The following is a 21,646-nucleotide window of genomic DNA, read 5'->3' as shown; positions in this document are numbered from 1 at the left end:
GATATTTTAGCCACGGAAACAGTTATAGTCAGCGTACGTTTAGTCTTTGAGACATTAGTCTCATGCGCTGAGGGTGGATCACTGGCTGTGGAGGTTTCACTAGGCGCCACGCAGTCAGCCGAGGAGACTAGTCCCAATGCCGCCTTTGATGTTTTTGATGAATGCATCGAAAATGAGCAGCGTGTTTATGACTGAGTGAATGCTTCTTTAGGCCCGCTCCATGTGTGCATTTTAGGTGTCTGTCCAGGTCACCAGGGGAAGCCTCCATAGCAACGTGGCCTACAATGTGAGCCAAAGCCTGAAGAGCGATAGGCTGTCGGCGAGGCTCCAGAATCCCCAGAATTGTGAAGACACTGTTGATGTTTGCAGGATGCGTTGAATGGGAGCGCCAAGCATGGTTGCCGAAGACGGTAATGTAAAGACTTATTATCTATAACATTTGTCTATGTGCTCGGTAACGAGTAGTAACTCCGAAAAGTGATACTCCACAAAATCCGACCAACACAATTGCGAGAAAAAAAGTGTATCATGGGTGCAGTACATGTCACACTAGGTAAAGTATTACAAACACGCCCAATCGACATCCCTTTTCGAATTTGAAAATAAGTCATGCAATACTTTGCACCAACCACTAGATATCGGTCTATGCAAAGCATGTGATTCTAAGCAGACCCACCAGCCTCAGAAATATATATACACACATACATACACGCACAGACATACTGCCCCAGCTGAAAAGAATGTCTCACATTTGAATGTAAAGTAACAGCAGAAGAGCCACAGAGAGCACAGTTTTGTCAGCAATTATGGTATTCAAGTAAAAAGAGGCACTGGTGGAGAGGTGATGAGGAATCGATAGGAGGTGCGGGTTAAATCACGTCCATCAGAAAGAACATTAACAGATGTGTTTTCAAATGGCTTGATTTTGAGCAATGAATAGCAAGGAATACACACAGACATCCAAAATAAAAAATATGTATGCACATCCACAAATCCACACCATGCACTTTTTTAGTAATATTTTTTTTTTTTTTTACACTGTCCGATAATTACACCCAGTCCAGAGGTTGGACGCTGGCTCTGCCCTAGATAATCTTTGCCGAGCCTCAATAACCCAAGCAGCAGCAGGAAGGGAAGTTGATCGGCACTTCCCTCCTGATCCTCACTCTGCACAACTCTTATGGGCAACTGAGTAGAGGTGCATAGATAGACAGCCTCATGATAACACTCATTTGCTGCATGTCCCACTGCACATGCCCTCCATGACTAGCAGGATAACACCCCAAATGAGGGCCTGCAATGCTCTGTTGATGTAGTCAGATTATTCTACCATGTAGAGAGCTCCTAAAATGGACCACTGTGCATGACAGATGTGATGGTCTGTGCATAATGTGTGGTGCGCGCCCCAATGCCCATTATGCACCAGTCTCAATTAAAGCAAAAGATGTTCATTCTAGTGCAGTTCAGGTTAGAGTGTCACATTTGAGAGCCTAATGTGGGTCGTTCGAGGTTTCCTTGGGCAAATCCAATGCTTTTGAACTTTGCCTGTCATTAGAAGCGATTATTTAGATAGAGTGGAGGAAGGCAGAGCTCATTGTTTTGTGAACACAGAACACTATGAAATGGAGGCTTTGTCCTACAGCTAGCTAGTTCAAAGATTTGAGAGCAGGCTGATGTCTGATAAGAGTACTTTGTAAATAATGCTGCTATAGGTTGCAAATTAAAAATGATTAGCCAGTAGAAAAGACAGACCAAGAGAGTAAGATTTAAACTGTTTCTGGACAGTGGACACAGCAAAACAAAAAAGGTGATGGCGGGAAGATTTAGAATTAATGTTAACCCCTGGCATTGCTCTGGGCAACCCTCCGGGCCATTGTTCTTCGTCAGCCAAGCCATTACTAAAGGGGAGAGGCCATATGCAAATCAGGCCTGGTCCCACCCCCACAGCATGCAATGGAATAACAGTTTCCATTGCATGCTTTTGCCTAGCCCAAACTGCTTGGTCACATCCCTTACGCACGAGACCACAAGCATCGCCAAATATGTTTCGGCTTTGTTGGGCCTCATACTGAGAAGTAGCTCGGGTCTCTAGGACAGTGGACATGCATAAAGCATCTTTCAGGTTACCAAGGCAGATACAAAGAAAACATGCAAACCTCCAAAAAGCCAAATATCGCAGATGGTGCCATCCGTCCTGACTTAAGATGCTTTTCAGATTGTAATACAGACCATCGAACAGTGTAATTTTTCAGAAACACAAAACCTGCCAGCATATAAGAACTGATTGTTTCAAGAACACAATCTCGTTTCCCACGCTAAGATAAAAAAAGTCTATAAACACACACTGTGGATTCCTTAGAAGCTGGTCATACTGGTCTGGTCATACTGGTCTTCTTTCGGCATGCCTTCAGTAATTGGGATTAATCAAGTTGTGCAGTCTACAAATCCATTCCTTTATGCAAGTAAACTGTACATGTCAATTTAATATGGGAGGCGGGGTGGAGGTGTCAGACTACAAAATCAAGTTCAAATCGTTGAAAACCAAAATTATGTAGCACCTTATAAATGGGCTTAAGCAGGATCTGTTTAATATCTTAAATCTGAAAAATCTACATTTATAGTGTAATTTCCATGCCTCCCTCTGCATTTATATTACCAAAACCTCTCTCACTCTTTGCAATCATAAGAAAACAATGACAATGCAAATTTACAAAAAAAAGAAAATCAGCAATCATTACAAACATGATTTTACATTTTCATACACAGAAAAATATAAGTTTCTCTGGCACTTCGTTCCTCAGTAACTGCCTATTTACATTACAGTACAGAATAACAGCTTCCATTGCATGCTTTTGCAAAATTGTGATCGTGGGCTAATGGATATAGGCCACAGTTTCGGTAGATCCAAAACTTCAAAGAACTGAGAATGTTGCACTGATAACAATAGCTTATTAATGGGCTTGATATCGCTTGCCATCCAAATATGTGTAAAAAATAAAGTTAAAAATAAATAAATCTCTTTTCGTTACGGCTAGCTTGGAACCAAACATTAAAAGTAACCTGTAACAAATTCCAAAGTTCTCTCCAATGTTCAAATGACAGCACTTGTGGAAGGCATAAAGAAAAGTGAAATTGATTTGGTTATACACTTCTAATTGTGCCGCCTTTAGAAACAATGGTCGACTCTTAAAAGCAACGAGCAGTAGTGGCGATACTTTGCTTTTTTTTTTAATCTAAGACTATGAATAATCAGCCTTATGTCAGTTGCCTTGCAGAGACGCCCTTCCAAAAATAGGCACATTCATGGGTTTGAAGACAAATTGTATGAACACGTGGAACCTCATGGCAAGTCTTCATTGTTGTGAAAGCAAACGCAATTCAACATCTTTTAATGCAAAAACGCTGGACTTTGCCATGCTCTTTTCCCTCGAGGACAGAGAAGGGGGAGGGGCGGGGCATTCGGCCATCACTACATCCCACTACACATTCTTGAAACCATGTTGTTCTTCTCAACCGCAGTCAGTGTTCATGAGGCAACATCTTGACAAACTTTAATTCAAGTTCTATAAAATAGTTTCTACATTCACAGCAGTCACTCCAGTTCGCTCTCCTTTTGTTTGGCACCTGTCGGGAATAAAACAAGAAATTACTATTCTCTTCACTGTCCTGCATACAATAAACATATGCTTGCATACTTGTTTTTTAATTAATATTTACTTATAGCTAGTTAGCCTTTTGCACCACGTTTATCCAGATTAGCAATCAATACACAAATTTAACGGTAAAAATACATCATAATCATACAACGTACAATAGTAGCTTTAAAAAAAGAAAACCAATCCTACACAAATAAAAAAGGATACTTTCATAATTTAACTCCAATATTAACTTCTCGAAAATACTGATTAAAACTGAATTGCTTACATCACAAGACTTTCCCCATAACATTTAACTCGTTTGATCACTATCGAGATGTGGTGAGCTGCTGCTGCCACCGCAGTTACCAATGATTCTGCAGAATAGATTGTGGACCACAATTGGTCAGATTGCATATGCAACCAACTACTACATAGCTCACCATGTCCATTCAAATACAAATCTCTTAACTTAGGGCAACCATTTAACACGTCTTGTTGATTCAATAGTTAGTTCACACACTCTGCACATCGGTCAGTCCATGCCCCCGTATACTCAAAACAGGAAGTATATTAAATCTCAAGTACATGATAAACTGCCTAAAATGTTTATCACCGTACTTTGTGAGATACGTTCAGAGAGTTTCAGGTAAATGGCCTTGCGTGGCATACATCACACAGTTTCTTAAGGGTCAATGCATCAATACAATGGGATCTATCCCAGTCTAGCGACTTCTTCCTCAGTAGTTTGTCAAATAATGCAATCTCATTTTCTACCTGCAATGAAATTTCATTGGCTTCTAAATGCTTTTTTTACCACTTATTGTGAACGTTAGCATGTGCCTCACTTAGTTGGAATCCTCAACCTAGCCTGCGTCGCATCTGGATAGAATAGTAAATGTTAGCATGTGCACACATAGAGGGAATTCTTTAGCCTTACCACATGCCACATCTAGATAGAAAGCAACTCAACGACTGATATAGGGCTCCTGGACCTAGCGTGCAATCATGAAACAATAACCAACCCACTAACAACTTCACTCCTCTGCCTTTACCTCTCAAACTTGAACCAAACACAACCACAAGCCTTAACGCAGCAAACCGCACAAACTTCACTACACTGCAACAGCAAAACAAACCGCACATAGACTTGCACAACAGCACACAACGACTACTGACCGTAAAACACCCCGAGCCCAGCCAACGGACCCACCGGGCTGAGGCTGCCAACAGCACATCACTGCTATCTTGCATTTCTCCCGCTCATTCCCACTAACTCACTCGCCCCTTTCCCTTTTTCAGAGCCACCAGAGCGCCAGGAGACCACTCCGGTGGTGATAGTGCGCAGTACAAATATCCTTTAACATTAACTTATCACAATATGCCAAGTTATTTTCACTACATCTGACATGTTTTGCCACTAGGGGCATCAAAGTATCCTCGCCACAAGTTCATTTAACAATTTGCAACATGACATTTTCCAGATTGTTCGACGAGAGGGAAGGCCCAATTCTAGGCACGTTGCCTCCACGGGTACTGCTTTTGGTAGGCCAAATATGGATCTTAAAATGTTTACCTTTCAGTCCTCCAGCCAGATGACTTGCTCCTGCAGTAAAGTTTCTAGACCATAGAGTAAACAGGGGATTATACACATTTGCATGCTATTGTGATTTTCCTTCTTGTTATCGCTGCTTTCCATCTTTCCATATTTCTCTCCAGATGCTGGCCTCCAACAAACCTTTACAAAATGTAAAAACCACAAAGTGGCATCACATCTCGATGTCAGGATTTCAAGCCAGAAGAAACACTCTGATGGTTACTTTGTTTCTGCCTCAATTGCTCCCAGTTTGAAATATAGTAATTGAACATTTCTGTTCCTTTACAAACTTTGAACCATCTTATGACGCTGAATTTAATTTTAGTATTTTTTGTACTCGCCGTTTGCCAAACACCTTTTGTATGGCGGCAACATATTTCACTAAAATCAACTTTGGCTGATTCTATTGAAGCAAACACGTGGACCTGGATTTCATCACAGAAACCAAATTCACTGAACGCGCCACCTTGAATGTTGACCAAGTTGGAGGCTCAGAGCTGGGACAAATCATCCCTTTTCTGTACTTTTAATTTGAACTTACCCCCTAACTGCTCAATCCATATTGTGTTATGCTATCACCCTCAAGTCCCTCTGGCAATTGTTAGATTAATTCCTTGCCACCAAAGTCCTCAATTATTCTAGGCTATTTATTTTAGGTGATTTCAATTTATGGTATGATGTCCCAGATAATACAGACACCATTAAATTAACTGAGCTCCTGGGCACACACTGCGCTATCCTCACCTTCTCACCATCAGGGGCATCTTGATGGGATACTCTACAAAGGTCCGGGGATAATATATCTTGAAACAATACACATCATCTGGGCAGACCATTTCACCATACTTTAAAAAAAAAAAAAAGATCTTACAATTTCAGATGCTGCTTACCGTTACATCTTGCACAGTTCCAAGAATTTAAATACAATTACTGAGAAAGATCTCTCATCACTATTGGTTCTTTTCTGCCCTGATTTCATTTGCGAAGAATATTTTAAGTAATATGAATGAGTTAGACACTCTATGCATTCGCGTTGTTCATATTAAAACTAGACCAAATCTAAACAATTGGTATGCCACCTCTTTACGAGCCCTTAAGCAGGACAATCAAAAATCAAGACACTACGTCTTTACATTTATCCGGTTAACTTCAGAATCATATCAACCCTGTTATTAAAAAGTCCAAAAAACTTTGATGATGTGAAAAGATTCTGTAAAACCACAGAGAGAGAGAAATCAGTATAGGACTACAATATTTTAGAAAACGATTGCTCCTCTCCCATGGCCAGCAAAGATCTTGGAAAAGGTGGTCACCTCACATTTGAAGAAATTCGTAGAAAAGTATCAGATTCTAAACTCTGTTCAGTCTGGTTTCTGGCCATCCAATGGAACAGAAACAACACAACTGCATGGGATGATATTTTTCTGTCTGGAGGGGAGGGTGCTCTCACCCTGATGATCATACTCAACCTCTCAGTATTTCAAAGTCTACCGTATGGAATGCTGCTATTATCTAGGTTGACTGAAGTCGCTCATGTATCCCAGATTTTCTTAAATTGATTTAAATCATTCTTAATTGAGAGGACCCAACAGGTCAAGATTGGACTTCACTTCTCTGACTCAGCCTCGGTTACCCAGCCCCCCCCAACCCCCACAGCTCTGGGTAGTCTCAGTTACTTTTTAATATATATTTTCAGCCACTTATGCATATTTTTGTGAATTTTAACCTTCATTATCAGCCCTAGATCTACAATTATTTTAATTCCCTCCTTTGTATTCTGGGCTGTGCTTTAAAAGAAAGAAATTGCTTCAACTTAGTCATTCTTTTCATGTCCCTAAAAGTTGCTATAAAACTATCCTCATTACTGCACTTTTTAAATTACTAATAATAAAATGGGACCCTATCGTGGGCCTATTACCTCTGGCCCATGGCCGTTACCACCTGCTACAGCCCGAGGACCTGGTTATTATTGCTATTAGCACCCAGGGTAATCTCCCATGGCTCAGTGCCATCCCAATATGGCCCCCACCATTTCCACCTACATGCAGCTTTGCTATGCTGCTCCACCCTTTCGTCTGCTGGGGACAGATTGGCCACCTATTCCACCTTTTTGACTAATCCAGTGAGCCGGGAGGCGAAGCCGGCTCCCTACTAAGGCCCACACCAAGACCTGTGTCCGGTCTGGCTGGAGGAGATTCAAAGGATGTCACAAGCTGTGGGTTGCATGGCACTCCACCACCATCACCGTACCCATTCCCCACAGCCTGCGTGCCCTCCACATCACCCACTTTGGATGCTGTCTGGAAGGTAGGCCCTGCCAGCCTGCAGCACAATGGTTCCATGGCTCTGTGCCATCTCAAACATAGCAGCCACCATTTCCACCTACATGCAGCTTTGCTGAGCTGCTCCAACCTTTCCTGTCTGCTGGAGGCAGATTGGCAGCCTATTCCGTCTTTTTGACCAATCCGGGTGATCCGACAGGGGAAGCCAGCTCCCCATTAAGTCCCACACCAAGGCCTTTGTCCTGACTGGCCGTGACCGATGTGCCAGCCACAGCTCTTTCAACGTGCAAGCCTATTCCTTGTGCATTCTTCAAGGCTGCCTCTCGTCGTACCATCAATAAAGTTTTTTTTTTCCCGGGTAAGCATTGATCCGACAAACTGTTGTATTCTTTCCCCCTACTTCGTTCCCCATTACAGCCCCCCGCACCATGAGGTGGGCCCTGCCAGATTTTGGGGTATCCGCTGCGACCACTGCTGCAGAGTGCCATGAATCTATGCTCGGACCGCATGGCACTTTGGCTTTCCATCTCATCACTTCGCCAACTCCACCATCTAGTACTAGTGCCGTACTTTGCACTTTTGGTCTGCCACCACGCTAATCAGAGCCACACTTCTACCTTGCTGCATTGCTTCTTTTCAACCGTTATCAGGTACAACGGCACATGACTGCTTGACATTTTGCACCATCTTGGCAGCACAGGACTCTGGTTGATATTAATGTTCCATCTTGCTCCTGCCGCGACAGTACTCCCAATTGCTTTCCTTCGCTCTCTCCACCTTTTGCCTCCCACCTACCATGATGCCTTTTCCCCTCCTGAAAACTCTTGTATCAATTTTGCCATGCCATATTGCTACTCTTTCCAGCTAGAGCCCTTACATCTTGCATGCCGATTCCCTGCCCTTGTTCATCTGCTTATATGCTCTGTTTTTTCCCAGTGCTGTGATTCTGTTGTATTGTCTGTGCAATTATGAGTCGCAGCTCTCATATCTACTCTGCCTTCTCATTTTCCTTGTCTGCTCACCTCGTGTTGCTCATTGTTGTTGGTTTTCCAATGTTGCTCCCCTTGTGTTGTCACCCTGCATACTTGGTAGCTCCACGTGCTCTTGCCCCTCCTTCACCTTGTTTGACTTCCCAATTCCTACCCACCCCACTGCCTCCTCACTCCCACCTCCATCACTTGAGCAACACTCTATGCCCTGCGCCTTTCTAAATCTAACTTACATGCATCCACCTTTGACACCCTCAACCCTGAACTGTACTACCTACCTGTACATGCATACTTGAACTAGCCACTCATCCTGAGGCGAGGCAGCCCAATGTTGCATTGTACCCTTTTGCTCTGCATAGTTGATGTAGCCCACCTCACCTTGAGGTTGGCAGTCCATTTTTGCACTGTACCAATTTCTTTTCTTAGTTGCATTTACTTTCCTGCATGCCTGATGTATCCGCTTATTCCACGTGGTGAGGCTTTTCCAGTCTGCAGTCACCCTTACCTGCTTAGTCTGAATTGCTTGTCTGCATGACTGATGAATCCCCTCAATTCCATGAGTCTTTTCCAGTCTGCAGTCACTCACACCTGCTTGTCATAATTGCATGTCTGTTTTTTCCTTAAAGTAGTTAACCTACTTGTCCCTGCACTTTTTAACTTGTTTTGCATTTATTGTACCTCTCGCAATCTCCCAACCTTCACCATCTTGGTTTCCACCAATATGCCATTCCACATTGCCCTGCCAGCTCTTTTCCAGAGCTACCAGAGCCTCTTCACCACTGTACACACAGACACAATGGCTGAACCAGAACTTTTGTGGGTAAGGAAGAGGTTTCAGGGTCAGAATGGACCAAACTGAAGCCCGGCCAAGTCCAGTTGCTGCTGTCTGCAAGTGAAGTTGTCATCTGGTGCTCCCCACAGGGGGAAGCCCACTCACCTGCGTGCTCCTCAGTCTTTCTGCAGTATACATCGTTCCTTATTGAATTTCCATCTGTCAAGAGCAACAGACTTTAGCCACACACCCTTTTGGTCCGCCCTCCAGTCTCTAGACTGCTTTTACATCACGTACTGGGCAAAGCCCAGGGCGAAGTCAGGCCAAGTCTGGTTGTTGCTGTCTGCAGCGGTCCGCTGATTCCTGGCATTCTGCTGTATTATTCTTCTAATACCATGTCCGTCTTGCTTTCTTTTTCTTCAGGTCCATCATGGGCAACAGGGGTGGCTTCCCTTACTTACTGGTTCCACTTCATTTTCCATCTTGGTGCTTGCTTCATTATTTCTCCTTAGACCAGATTGTTCCTCTCCAGTCAGCACTGTTCATATGACTAATCCGATTCCTACTGTGAATCCCCACCATGGTTTAGCTCCTTGCTCTTCTTCTAGTAATTATTCAAACCTTACTTATCCTACCTGTACCCCTTATGTGTCTCGTATTAATCTTGCTTTATGGAATGCTTGCTCACTATGTAACAAACCTTTTTGTGCATCACTGAAACCTGGCTTTTGTCTTCTAACAGCTGTTCCTGCATCTCTTTCCACTTCTGCTACCGCCTTCCTTCATACCACACACCCAAAGGGGTGGGACTGGTATGCTCTACTGTTCATCATTTACTTGTGTTCCCGCTTCTCTGTCTCTTCTTACCTTTGCTTCATTTGAACATTCACCACCTACCTTTCTAAACCTTACTCACTGACAACTTGTGCCATCGCCCTCCTGGTCCGGCTGCTACTTTTTGCAAGGATATGGACACTTTGCTTGCTGTTATTCTTCCCAGTTTAACCCAGTTTATTTTACTGAGTGACTTATCTCCATCCCTCGACTGTTCACTCTTCTCTCTCATTTATTCTAATTCTTGATTCTTAACAATTTTCTACCCTCTCCAATCATCTGTCTGGTTCCCGTCTTGATCTCATCTTTACTTCATCATTAATCTACATCTTCCGTTTCTAGTCACCCTGTTTATTCTTCTGATCACCATCTCTTATTCTTTTCTATTTTTCCCTCTATTTATGAACTAGTTCATCCTCTCCTGAATTATCTACATATGATCTTCATGCTTTTAATACTCCTTTGTTTGCATTTTCCAGTATTTCTGACCTCCCTTCTCATTTTTCATTTGCTGCTCTTTCTGCCGATGATGCAGCTACCATTTTTTCTACTCTTTCTACATCTCTTGATTCTTTATATTCGGTCTCGGATTTCTCTGAAGCCACCTCGACCTCGGCTTACTGCCCATCTTCACACAATGTAGCAAGTTCTCCGTCACCTTGAGTGGCACTAGTGAAAAACTGATTCAGATCAGCTGTCCTTCTCTTATCATGCGTATTATGATGACACACTTCTCTCCACCAAATGGTCATACTACTCAGATATTTTATGTACTCAAACTGCTTATCCTAGTCATCTGTTCCAATCGCTCTCATCTTCACTCTCCGCCTTCTCCTGATTACTTACTTAATTCTACCATAGCTGCGTCTGATCTTGCCATTTATGTTTGCTCTAAAGGGACTACTCTTTGTGCTGCAAATGTTCCATCTTGCCCTTCTAGGTCTTCTACATCTTCTCCAACTCCAGTTATTTCATCATTCTCTCCGATTTCTAATACTTTATCTCTGCTAATGTGTGCTCATCCCATGCTTCTCCTTCTGATCCTATTCCTTCACTACTTCTACGAAAAGTATATGACTACCCGATTTCTCATTTTACCTGCATTTTCAATATTTCTCTTCGACCTTCCTTTCCCTATTCAAACATGCTTCTATTCTTCCCATTCTGAAAAAACCTCCTTTTGATCCGTCCTCTCCTTCAAATCTGAAATCCTATTTCTTTTCTTCCCAAGCTTTATAAGTTACTTCAACATCTTGTTTATACTCTGGTCTCTGTTTCTGATAGCTATTCTTCCTTGTTTTCATTATGGTTTTCTTCCTCTTCATTCTACTAAAACGGCTCTACTTTCTGTCTTGTAACTGTATGCTTTCTGCTCGGTATTTTAAACAATCTTCTCTACTTAAATTATTGGGTCCATCAGCTGCTTTGACACGGTGGATCATACTTTGTTAACTTCCCTTTCTTCTTTTGGCTTTTCTGGTTCTGTTTTATTTTTGTTTCATTGTTACCCATCTAAATCGAACATATTCAGTTTCTTGGGCTCAGACTGTTTGATACTTTACCTTTTTCCCCACAGGGTTACTCAAGGCTGTCTCTTAGGTCCTTTTCTTTTTTCTCCTTACATGTCTCCTTTGACAGCTATTATTTCGTTTTATGGGTTATCTCATCACTTCTATGCAGACGATACCCAACTTTTTCTGTCTTTTCCCTCTTTTAGTGCCTCGATTCACGATACTCTTTCCTCTCGTCGTCTAGCTATCAAATTTTGGATGTCTGATCATTTTCATGTTCTCAATGCTTCCAAAACTGAAGTTTTTTTCTTTCCGGCTAACACCATTCCTCCTCCTCCTTTTGTCCCCCCAACCCCTGCCCCCATCTTTTCTTCCAATATCTTCAACCACCCGCAGTCTTGGTGTTTATCTTGACACAGATCTATCTTTTTCTCATCACATCTTTACTATGTCTCGATCTTGTTGTTATCTCTACAATATTGATAAAGCTCACCCTTTTCATGTTTAATGCCAATAACATCTTGGTTTCTTCACTTATTTTATCACGTCTTTTCTATTTCTCAGTCTTACTTTTTGGTCTTCTGCCTCTCATCCGGCTCCTTTAAAGTCTGTTTTGAATGTCTTTATTCATCTTTTACATTTACTTTCTCGAGATTCCATCTCTTAGTTTTATTCTCTTGGTTGGCTTTCATTTCACTCTAGTCTTAATTGACTTTCTCTGTATTGTTTTTAAATCACTTTATGGCCTTACTCCCCCTTATCTTTCATCTCATTTCTTTTTATGTACCTTCTCGTTCTCTCCATTCTCAATGTAAATTCTCATTATCAGATCCTCGTCCCCCTTGTGCCCAATCATGAGTTTGTTCCTTTTCACTGCTAGCGCCTTTTCATTGTAATTCTTTGCCTCTTGCTCTTTATTCTATCACTTCTTATTCCTCATCTCGTTCTACACTTAAGAACCATCTCCTCCAGCCCAGATGTAAAATCTCCAAAATTTTGCAGTTCCTTTAATACTGATTTTATTGTACTGTACGTTTGATCTGTGCAGCGCTTTGGTGTAAAGCATTATATCAATGACAAAATACACCTACAACGAGGCTCTTCAGATGTTTTGGACTGACTCCTATGATTCCCCCAACATTGACTTTCTGGCTAGGGAGATGGCATTTCTAGACCAACTTATCTGTTGAACCGAAGGTTGCAGACTCATATTATACCCGATATGCTTGGGTTTTCATTTAAACAGTGCTTTTGGGATAAGATGGGGGATGGCACAAACACAGAGCAGCTATGTCTGTCCAACTCCAGGCCTGTACAAGAGATTGATGGAATCTGATTGCAAATTGTTCCTGTGTTAAACCATCTACTTACCTGCACTGCGCAACTGGAGACAGGTAGATCTCTCCTCCATGGCAGACCAGGTGATTGAAACCAATAGGCAGCTCATTGAGGGGATTGGGCAAGACCTGTGTACTGCACGCCTCATCACTCTTACAAGGGTAGCAGATTACTTTTCTCCAGCTGAGTCTAGGTTTAGACGATCCAAACCTAGTGCACCCTGGTTTACAACCTCCCTACGATCTCAAACAAGTCTGTCACCGCCTGGCGAGGAAATGGCGGATCAATTACAGTCGCGAAGTACGTTTTATCTATAAACCGAAAGTACGATGCCATCACAAATTGCACTCTGTTGAGAAATTTAAATATTATGCCAGGATTTCAGAGGCTGCTTGCTCTGCTCGAGAGCTGTTCAAAGTGGTGAAAGAGCTTTCCTTCTGCCCAGTCAAACTGATCAAGAATAAGCTTGACTTTCAGACCCACTGCAATACTATTAGTGTCTACTTCTCTGATAAAATTAGTGATATCCGACAGGCTATCTCTGATCATAAACTGGTACCCAGACACAATGCCTCAATGGCTAGTTCTGCAAGAGAGTCCGATGAATCAATTCTTGTTGTTGCCGCTCAGCTTGAACCTACTGATAAGGAAACTGTTCCTAAGGCTTTAAATTTACTTAAGTCTTCATCCCCCCCTTATCCTGATCCCCTGCACATTTTAAAATCACTTCCATCGCAAATTATTCCTTTATTTACATCAGCCCTGCAGTATTTGTTTTCTTTGGGTGAGATTCCAGCCTCTTTGAAACAAGCACTGGTCACCCCTCTGTTTAAAAAAAAAAAAAAAAAAAAAAAGAAAATTTGGAAGACATTGGCTGTCTGCTCCCATTTCAGACAGGCATTAGGGCACAAATGTGCACCGAGTCAGTCATGAGATGATCTTGCACTTAGCATCGGGGAGGGTTCGGAGTATTAATTCTTCTTGACCTCTCTGCGGCCTTCGATACAGTGGACCACACTATTCTATTGACCCGTCTGAATCGGGCAGGAATCACACAAGCACTACTAGCATGGTTCGCTTCTTTTTGGCAGAGCGCAACCCAAATGGTGTCTTTTCTGACCTGTTGTTCCTTTCCGACTGCTTTGACCTGTGGGATCCTCCAGGGGTCAGCCCTTTTGCCTCTCTTGTTCAACTTATATTTACGCCCTTTGGCAGACCTCATTGCAGAATCCAGAGTTTTTATTTTACACCTAGATCGACGACACACAACTGGTGTTTCGGCTGGACTCCCCTATAACGGAGCCTCCTGCTAAAATAAGCAAATGGATGTCCGCAAATTGGTCAAAACGTAATGGTGAAAAGAGCGATGTATTTGTGATTGGTCCTTGGGTAGTGGCTGGCTCCTGGAGCTCCCAATTCTGGCCTGACTCTCTTGGCCCCTGTCTGACACCTAGTACATCAGTGAAAAGTCTTGGCGTGAGGTTTCTCGCCATTGGCTTTCGCGAAGCTCAGGTTGCGGAAGTCTGCAACATTAGCTTTTGCAAACTTGAAATCATGAGAACATTTTAGCCATTGCTACCTGCCGACAGCCGAACCAAGGTTGTCACCCCTGCAATAATGGGATCACTGGATTATTGCAACAGTGTCTACCTAGTGCAACCAAAATACTTGATACAACGATTGCAGGTACTCCAAAACTCAGCATCTAGGCTGGCCTTGAAAGCCCCTAGATTAACTCTCTCTGCGGGTCTGCTGCTTCAACTCCACTGGCTTCCAGTTAAGGCCCATATTGAGTAAGGTTCTCTGCATCACTCATTGGGCTCCCCACGATACTGGGGCCAGTTAGCTAAAAAATCAAGATTGATCGCTACCACCCCACCAGATGACTTTGCTCGTCTTCATTAGCAAACCTTAAGGTTCTGAGATTTCAGCGAGCACAGATAGGTGCTCGTTTCTTTTCGGCGCTTGCTCCCTCCTTATGGAAAAGCCTTCCTCTGTTGTTGACAACCACGGATGACTTTCTATCTTTTCGTAAGTCTCTAAAAACGTTACTCTTTTGAATGCTTCCCCTCTCTGTTCTGCCGCCTTCTCCCCCAACATCCACCCATTGCCGAGCACCTAGACGGCTACGGCCCTTAGTTGGATTTATACATTTTCAAATAAATAAACTGAGATACAGTAACCTTAACTCTTTGAAGCTAAAATAAACACAAATGAACAAAGTTTGGTCCGAACGTCTTTGCATGATCGAAGAGCAACCTAGATCCATTAACTAGATTAACAAAGCACAATTGAAGCAAAACAAGATAGTTCCACAGTGAGAAGGTCCTGGATTAGAAAGCCTTGTTGCAGTGCCAGGCAAAGAAAGGCTGGCTGATTTGAGGAGTCTGGGAGATGTGCTTTTTAGAAGATTGGCAAGGGCTCAACAGTCTTCCTTAGAGCCTGAAATGCGGAAAGTCAGGAAGGAGTCGGTGTGTAACTGGGCATGGTCCAAAGGAATATTTCTGTCGCAATGTATCCTTTTATCTGGAGTCCTAATGTGAGGGATGCTTCAGGCACCCTTACTGCATGCAAGAAGTAACAATATCTTAAAACTCAAATTCTTACCCTAGGTGAAAGCAAATTCTCACCAGATTGGTAAAAGTGGTTTTAAAGATCAACACATATGCCAATATTTAGTACAGAGAGCCCCATGGCAGCAGCAGATGCTCAGAATTCCATTAGATTAAAAGAATACCAAGCTGCCCTCCCACTCGGACATTGCATAATCCTAAATAAAAATCTGGCGATAGGAAAGGGGAAGGTCCACACGTGTGGGATACCCGGCTTACTTAGGGGCAAGAAAGGAAGGCAGACCCTGCTCAGGTTTCTTAGCAAGAGGATGCTTTAATGTTTCTCCTTTTCAGTTGGCAAGCGACAATTATGCAACCATAGCCACATCTATGAATATCACCATGCAGGGAAATGTGTGCAGCCAGTAACTGTTAAATTGACTGTAGTGTGCAATTTCCATCTGCTCTTGTGTTAGAGTCTTCAAATACATGCAATGCAAATGGAATTTAATAATCATCTGCGGTCACACAAAGACAATGGGCTAGTAGTGTGCAGTGCAACAAGCAGGCTATCAACACCATGCTGCGCTGCAGTCTACTATACCTGTAGGCGAATTGGATAAATCGCAAGTCAGAGCCCGGCATCTATACCTGCTGGTGAAAGCACAAGAGCTTGTAGAATGTCAGAAAGGGAAATTATGCCCACGATGCTCCCAGCTTCATTCACAACTACCAGCCGATGGACCTGAAAGAAAGGAGGGAACCGTGAGAATCATATTTTGTAGTGTAACATTACTTTCATCTTGCATATTTACCCTCTTTTTTTGTACTTCATTTCTTATGCAAACATAAATGTTCCTTATATTGTTCAGTAGCGGCTACTCCCTCGCAGATGTTATGCTTCAGATCTGCTACAATTTGAATCTGATAAAAAATGCCTCTTTAGGTGAATCCAGCTTTCACCATTATCCAGTTAACACAACTAGTTTTGACCTGACAAAAAGCATTTTATCCGTTCTATCTTTTGAATTTGTAGCAAAGAATATAGATGTCCTGAAACGTTTCTTCGAATCAAATGGATTTAGAGGTTTCACAAACAATGAGCTACTAACCATAGTGACTAATGTACTATTCTGGTTTCTCCCACCAGTCCTTTTTCAATCCATGAAGCCCTGGCTTAACGGGTGACCAAGAATAGCAGGCCAGTGGGGAAGTGCATGGAGAAAAGGAGGAGCACTGAACTATAAGTCACAGTCGCCTTCCCTCCATACCTGTAGGGGACTGCAAGGAGAACAGTGTTGCTCTAGTCTTATTGTAGCTAAACAAGTTGCAAAGAACCATCTGACCAAACTGGACATCTGCTTTGTTGGTGCCATCCACACAGCAGTGCTTTCACAATGACAACGGGTTGGCCCACATGGCGCTCATCAGTGGACAACCCATGCCTCATGTCATTAGAAGGCAACAAACACTTCCTTGACTCTAGGCGGCTAAGAGTGTAAGTCCTCTGGGTCAATGCAATTAACAATCAAATGGGCAACAGACACTTTAATATCATCATCAGGTTTTTATATAGTGCTTCAGGGCAGACTCCTCTCGATTTTAAGCGCTGTAATAATGGGTATTACACAAACTATCCACCCTGGAAAGTAAATTATAAGCTTTCTTCTGGCAGCGAGTTGTGGAAGTGACCTGAAGGGCGCATGCAGCATGCAGTAGCAGCTTGTGCTTCGAGCAACAATACATTGGCAGGTATTGGAGGAGGGACTAGGGTGAGACAAGCTGCCACCAGCTGGGATTGTAGGACCAGCAGAGAGTGAACGCCGTGGTGGGAGGGGTCTTGCTCCAGGTGGTGCTGCAGAGTGGTACAGCAGGATAGAAGGCTTGGAGTGCTCTTGCATGCGTGGCTCTGATTTTTGGTGTTCTGTGGCCCAGTTGATTGTGAGCCATACAGAGCATTAATGCACACACAACCTAGTACGAGAGCACTTCAAATCGGTATACAGACCTCTGGCATTGGGAATGCGTATGCCTGTCCATTCCAGCATGACATGTATGGTGCCCAGGGCTTGCCTTGTGTCCCATTTTCCTGTATTCCACTAGATTACCTCCCTCCAAATGATCTAGGACCTATTGATGATCGCACTTTTCAGACCACTGGGTGATCATAGTATGGTGACAAAACATTTTGGAGAAGGCAGAGACTGTGCTACTAAGGGGCAGTGAAAAGTGAGGCCGACTACTGCCTGGTCTGCTTGGCCCGCCACTCTACCCCTCTATGACACTTCCTGGGTACTGTACTATTGTACTCAGCAGGCTTAATTACATCATTACCTGGACAAAAAGGTCGGAGAAGAGATCCTTCTCATTGGAACACCTGCTCCCACTTTCCCTCTCTTACTCTGGGAGCCCTCCTTGGGCCCTCTACTCTCGCCTTCCTGTGAGGCAAAAACCTTGGTGTCATCTTCGACTCAACTCTTACCTCTCCTCACATCACATCACGGACCTTGCCATAAAGGCCCACTTCTGGCTGCTCAGAGGTATTCTACCTTTTCTCACTTTCCCCCAGAAGCTCACCATCTCCAGAGCTATGTTTCTCTCCAAGCTGGACTACTGCAACAGCCTCTTAATCTGCCTACCCCTACTCTTTGCCCCCGGCAACTAATCAAGAACAGGACTGCAAGACTTATCCTTGGTCTCAAGCCTAGGGACTGCATCTCTTTGAAATCTCTGCACTGGCTCGCGGTGGCTGCAAGCATGAAGCTCAAGACACTCTGCATCGCCTGCAAGGCTTTCTGGGGCCAGGGCCCGAAATACCTTCCTTCTAGAGCCCTTTGTTCAGCTACCTCCAAATCTGAGTGTCAGACACTGCTACAGGGAGAGAGTGGGTGGGGGTGGGAAGAGATCTCTCCTCTGCAGGTGCCTCCCTTTTGAACAGCCTCCTACCACCATCAAAGACTTGAGCCGGACCACCTGAAGTTGGTCGGAAACAGCTCAAGATCGATCTCACTCACTCACTCCCTTGCTAACTTACTTGTCTGCTGCGCCGACCGTTTGCTTGGTTCATTCAGAGTCTCACTGGGTACCAGGCTCTTCCACAACCAGTCTTCCTTTGCTCTGCCTCCTAGCCTACCTCGCACTTAGGGGCTGTAAATGTAAATACTACAGCCTCCTTGTCCTTACCCAGATCCATGCTGCCCTGATCGCACTTCTCCCCTTCCTCTCCCTTGCACTTCCCCCTCACCTTCCACCTGCCCTTCTCCTGGTCGCACTTGCACGTTCCGAATGACAAGGCTTAGTATGATTGTTTGTACAGGCGTGTTATAAATTCCATATCATATCTTAGACATGTACCCACGCACCAGCGCTAAAAATACAAGTGGGTATCCCTGGGAGGAAAAAATAAACCAAAAAACTAAGAATTATATATATATATATTTTTTTAAATCACACTATTGATCAAAAGAACAGATGCGACGATAAGGCCTCATCGAGGTATCAACCCTTAATTTCGCGGCAAAAAACACTGAATTTTTTACTGCGCATTTCAAAGCAATTATATGTGGGTCGGTGGGTTAGGGTAATAAATAATGCATGGGGAGTATGGCGTGGCTGCGTGGGGGGGGGGAGGGAGTGTGGCCCCCACATATAATTTCGTGGAAATGTGTTAAAAGAAGAAAATAAAATGTAAAAAAGAAAAATCCATATTTTCGTCTTCAGTATTTTTTTACCCTGGAGATAATCACAGATTCCTCACCAACCTCCGAAGGCCTGTGCAGCTTTGGTGTGGGCTTTGGATACTGGATTGCTGATTTTGAAAAACCACTTGCACGAAGTGGAGTATTTGGCTATGGGAATGAGAATGAGAGGCTCAACACATTGGTACAAGGGTCTGTGGCATATGCATTGGAGCCGATGTGGAGTGACGGTGCTGGAAGGGGACTACAAAGTTGCTGGTCGTCTCCGGAACAGTTCCTTGCAGCACGCACAGTCGCACATGTAGCGAAAGTGCTTCACTGGTTGTGCATACCTGGTAGCAGTGATCATGCCACAAAAAAAAAAAATATGGGCGTGCTGCTCTAATGCCAATAAGTGACTGTGCTAGGACCAGACCTCTTTAAAGATAGAAGTGGAGGGAGGTTGCGCCAAAGACATTTTGTAGGGAAAAAAAAGAAACTCTGGGTCTTCTGGCATATCAATAAAGGACTGGTGGGCTACACATGTGCCCTGGATTTGTCTAAAAATGAATATATACATACTGCTGTGCAAAATACAAATATACAGTTCCTATCCAATATCCTAAAATTATGGAGGAAAGGGGACTGGACGTAGGAGCTAGAGGTTTGGTTCTATGTAGGATAATCTCTCTAGTGTGGTACTGCTACAGGGCCTGCAGGGGCCCTAATGCACAGGCTGCTTGGGTGCCCTTTGCTTTGATATTCCCTGTTGTCCGGATGGGATTGGGCTAATACCAGTCAGTCTGCATTGTCATTTACCTCCCCCTAATGCTCTTGCTTCGAGGAGTCCTGTACATCAACGAATGCGTTATTTGGCATTGAAAAGACCTCCGAGATCGGATCCAACCCCCTTGGTACCCGTCGGAAAGGAAGATCAAGGACAAGACTGGTCACCCCTCTGTGCCTCCTGGGTTCAGAAATGCACGAGATACAATATATCAAGTCTCAAAGCCATACTTGAAAATGTGTCCATTGAAAAGCCAACCCATATGTAAGGGCAGAGGTCAATTCATGTTTATGCATTCGAAGATTGCACAAAACTGAATATTTCTTTCACACACCATTTCCATCATCAAAACAATAACAGGTTTCCCAAAAGGACATATGCAAAAAGTTTGCTTACAAATTGTAAGAGTTTATAAAAACCGAATACCCAAAGAACGCCACAAATATGGTGCAAAGAACCGCAATGAGGAACATGAAATGGCAGAATACATATAAAGTGTAGCAATTAAAACAATTCCATCAATGCGTTATGCACTGGTTGTTGCTAAACGAAGTATTGCCAAAGACCTAAAAATAGGACTTCAAACGTAAAGCAGTAGAAACATAGGAGACATGTTTTATGCATAAAAGGCATTCCAAGCCTATGCGTGTTTTATCCAGTTACACTGTTTAGATATGCAGGGCAAATATTATTCTTAGGGGTATTATATGCACAGGTTGCAAGACCAACGATGACTGCATTTTTCTATCACCGACGGATAACCCCGTCCATTCCTTAATAAGACCTACAAGGTATGCCAGTGACTCCTTTCTTGCCTTTGTGCTGAAGTCTTACTTTTCCCTGTTAGAACTTCATTAATTGGCCATAATTCATGCCCCACCATCCTCGATACCTATTTCCACAACGCTAGCAAAGTTGGATATGCCACTTCCTTGGTGCAAGAGAACACCTTTGATCTGGATCATTCGAGCAATAATGGACTGCAGAACATTCTACCCTTACTTGGTAAAATACCCTATTGCAGGTGCAGTCAATGCAGACACATTATTTTGACTACACTGCCCCAAGTCAATCATTGTGTACCATTTCATCTAAGAAAATTATAGAAGTGTAGAGTAAGGGGTATATGGTAGGTGGAAAGGATAGGGGCCTACTGGGTGGCTCCATTGCAATAAAATAATATCCAATGTAATTTCAGCTAAATAAATTAAGGTTAACTTACATCGAGGAAACAATGCAGAACTGTCAATTGGGCTTCCGGTCTGGCCGCAGCACTGAGAATGTGGGTCCTGGAAGAGGCATACCATGCATTGGATGAGAGGGGTACATACCCGGTTTGCATGAGGAATGAGGGCTGGGCAGGCTTTTCTCATTCCTGACTAATCATCAGCTGGTTCAGGATAGATGATTGAGTTGAACAAGTTACTTACCACTTACATGTAATGTCCACAGCTGTGCTGCTTCAGAAGTTTTTCAGCAGAGGGCATCCTGTGTCGATGGTATCGTGTCGATGTCCCTCGAAGGCCTCCGTCGAGGGTGACGTCATCGGATGTTATAAGTAGCATGCACAGCGCCCGTAGCCTCAGTTCATGTTTTTACCCTCCACAACGGGTGACATAACCGCACACAGTGCCTCCTTGACTGCACATAGCCTTGTGGGAACGCAAGCTGC

The 21,646-nt window shown here is 43.4% G+C and overlaps 1 protein-coding gene across 10 annotated transcripts in view; it reads right to left on the bottom strand.

Moving 5' to 3' along the window:
- Positions 1–2,566: 2,566 nt before the first annotated feature.
- The window catches only part of PRKAG2 (protein kinase AMP-activated non-catalytic subunit gamma 2), a 2,090,293-nt gene continuing 2,071,213 nt past the window's right edge, over positions 2,567–21,646 (bottom strand). For 8 of the 10 annotated variants that reach the window (XM_069647769.1, XM_069647768.1, XM_069647771.1 and 5 more), the window contains 2 exons: positions 16,162–16,255; positions 2,567–3,624 (listed from right to left, as the gene is read on the bottom strand). In XM_069647769.1, coding sequence (XP_069503870.1) covers positions 3,593–3,624; positions 16,162–16,255 — 126 coding nt within the window. In that variant the 3' untranslated portion in view covers positions 2,567–3,592. Of the gene's footprint in view, positions 3,625–16,114; positions 16,256–21,646 lie in introns of all 10 variants that reach the window. The other 2 variants (XM_069647770.1, XM_069647773.1) reach the window with 1 other exon arrangement.

This window comes from Ambystoma mexicanum, chromosome 2q, assembly GCF_040938575.1.
Source record: "Ambystoma mexicanum isolate Mex_15411 chromosome 2q, UKY_AmexF1_1, whole genome shotgun sequence".
NCBI lineage: Eukaryota > Metazoa > Chordata > Amphibia > Caudata > Ambystomatidae > Ambystoma > Ambystoma mexicanum.
Note: the sequence above shows the minus strand (reverse complement) of the source record. Positions and strands in the feature narration are given on the sequence as shown.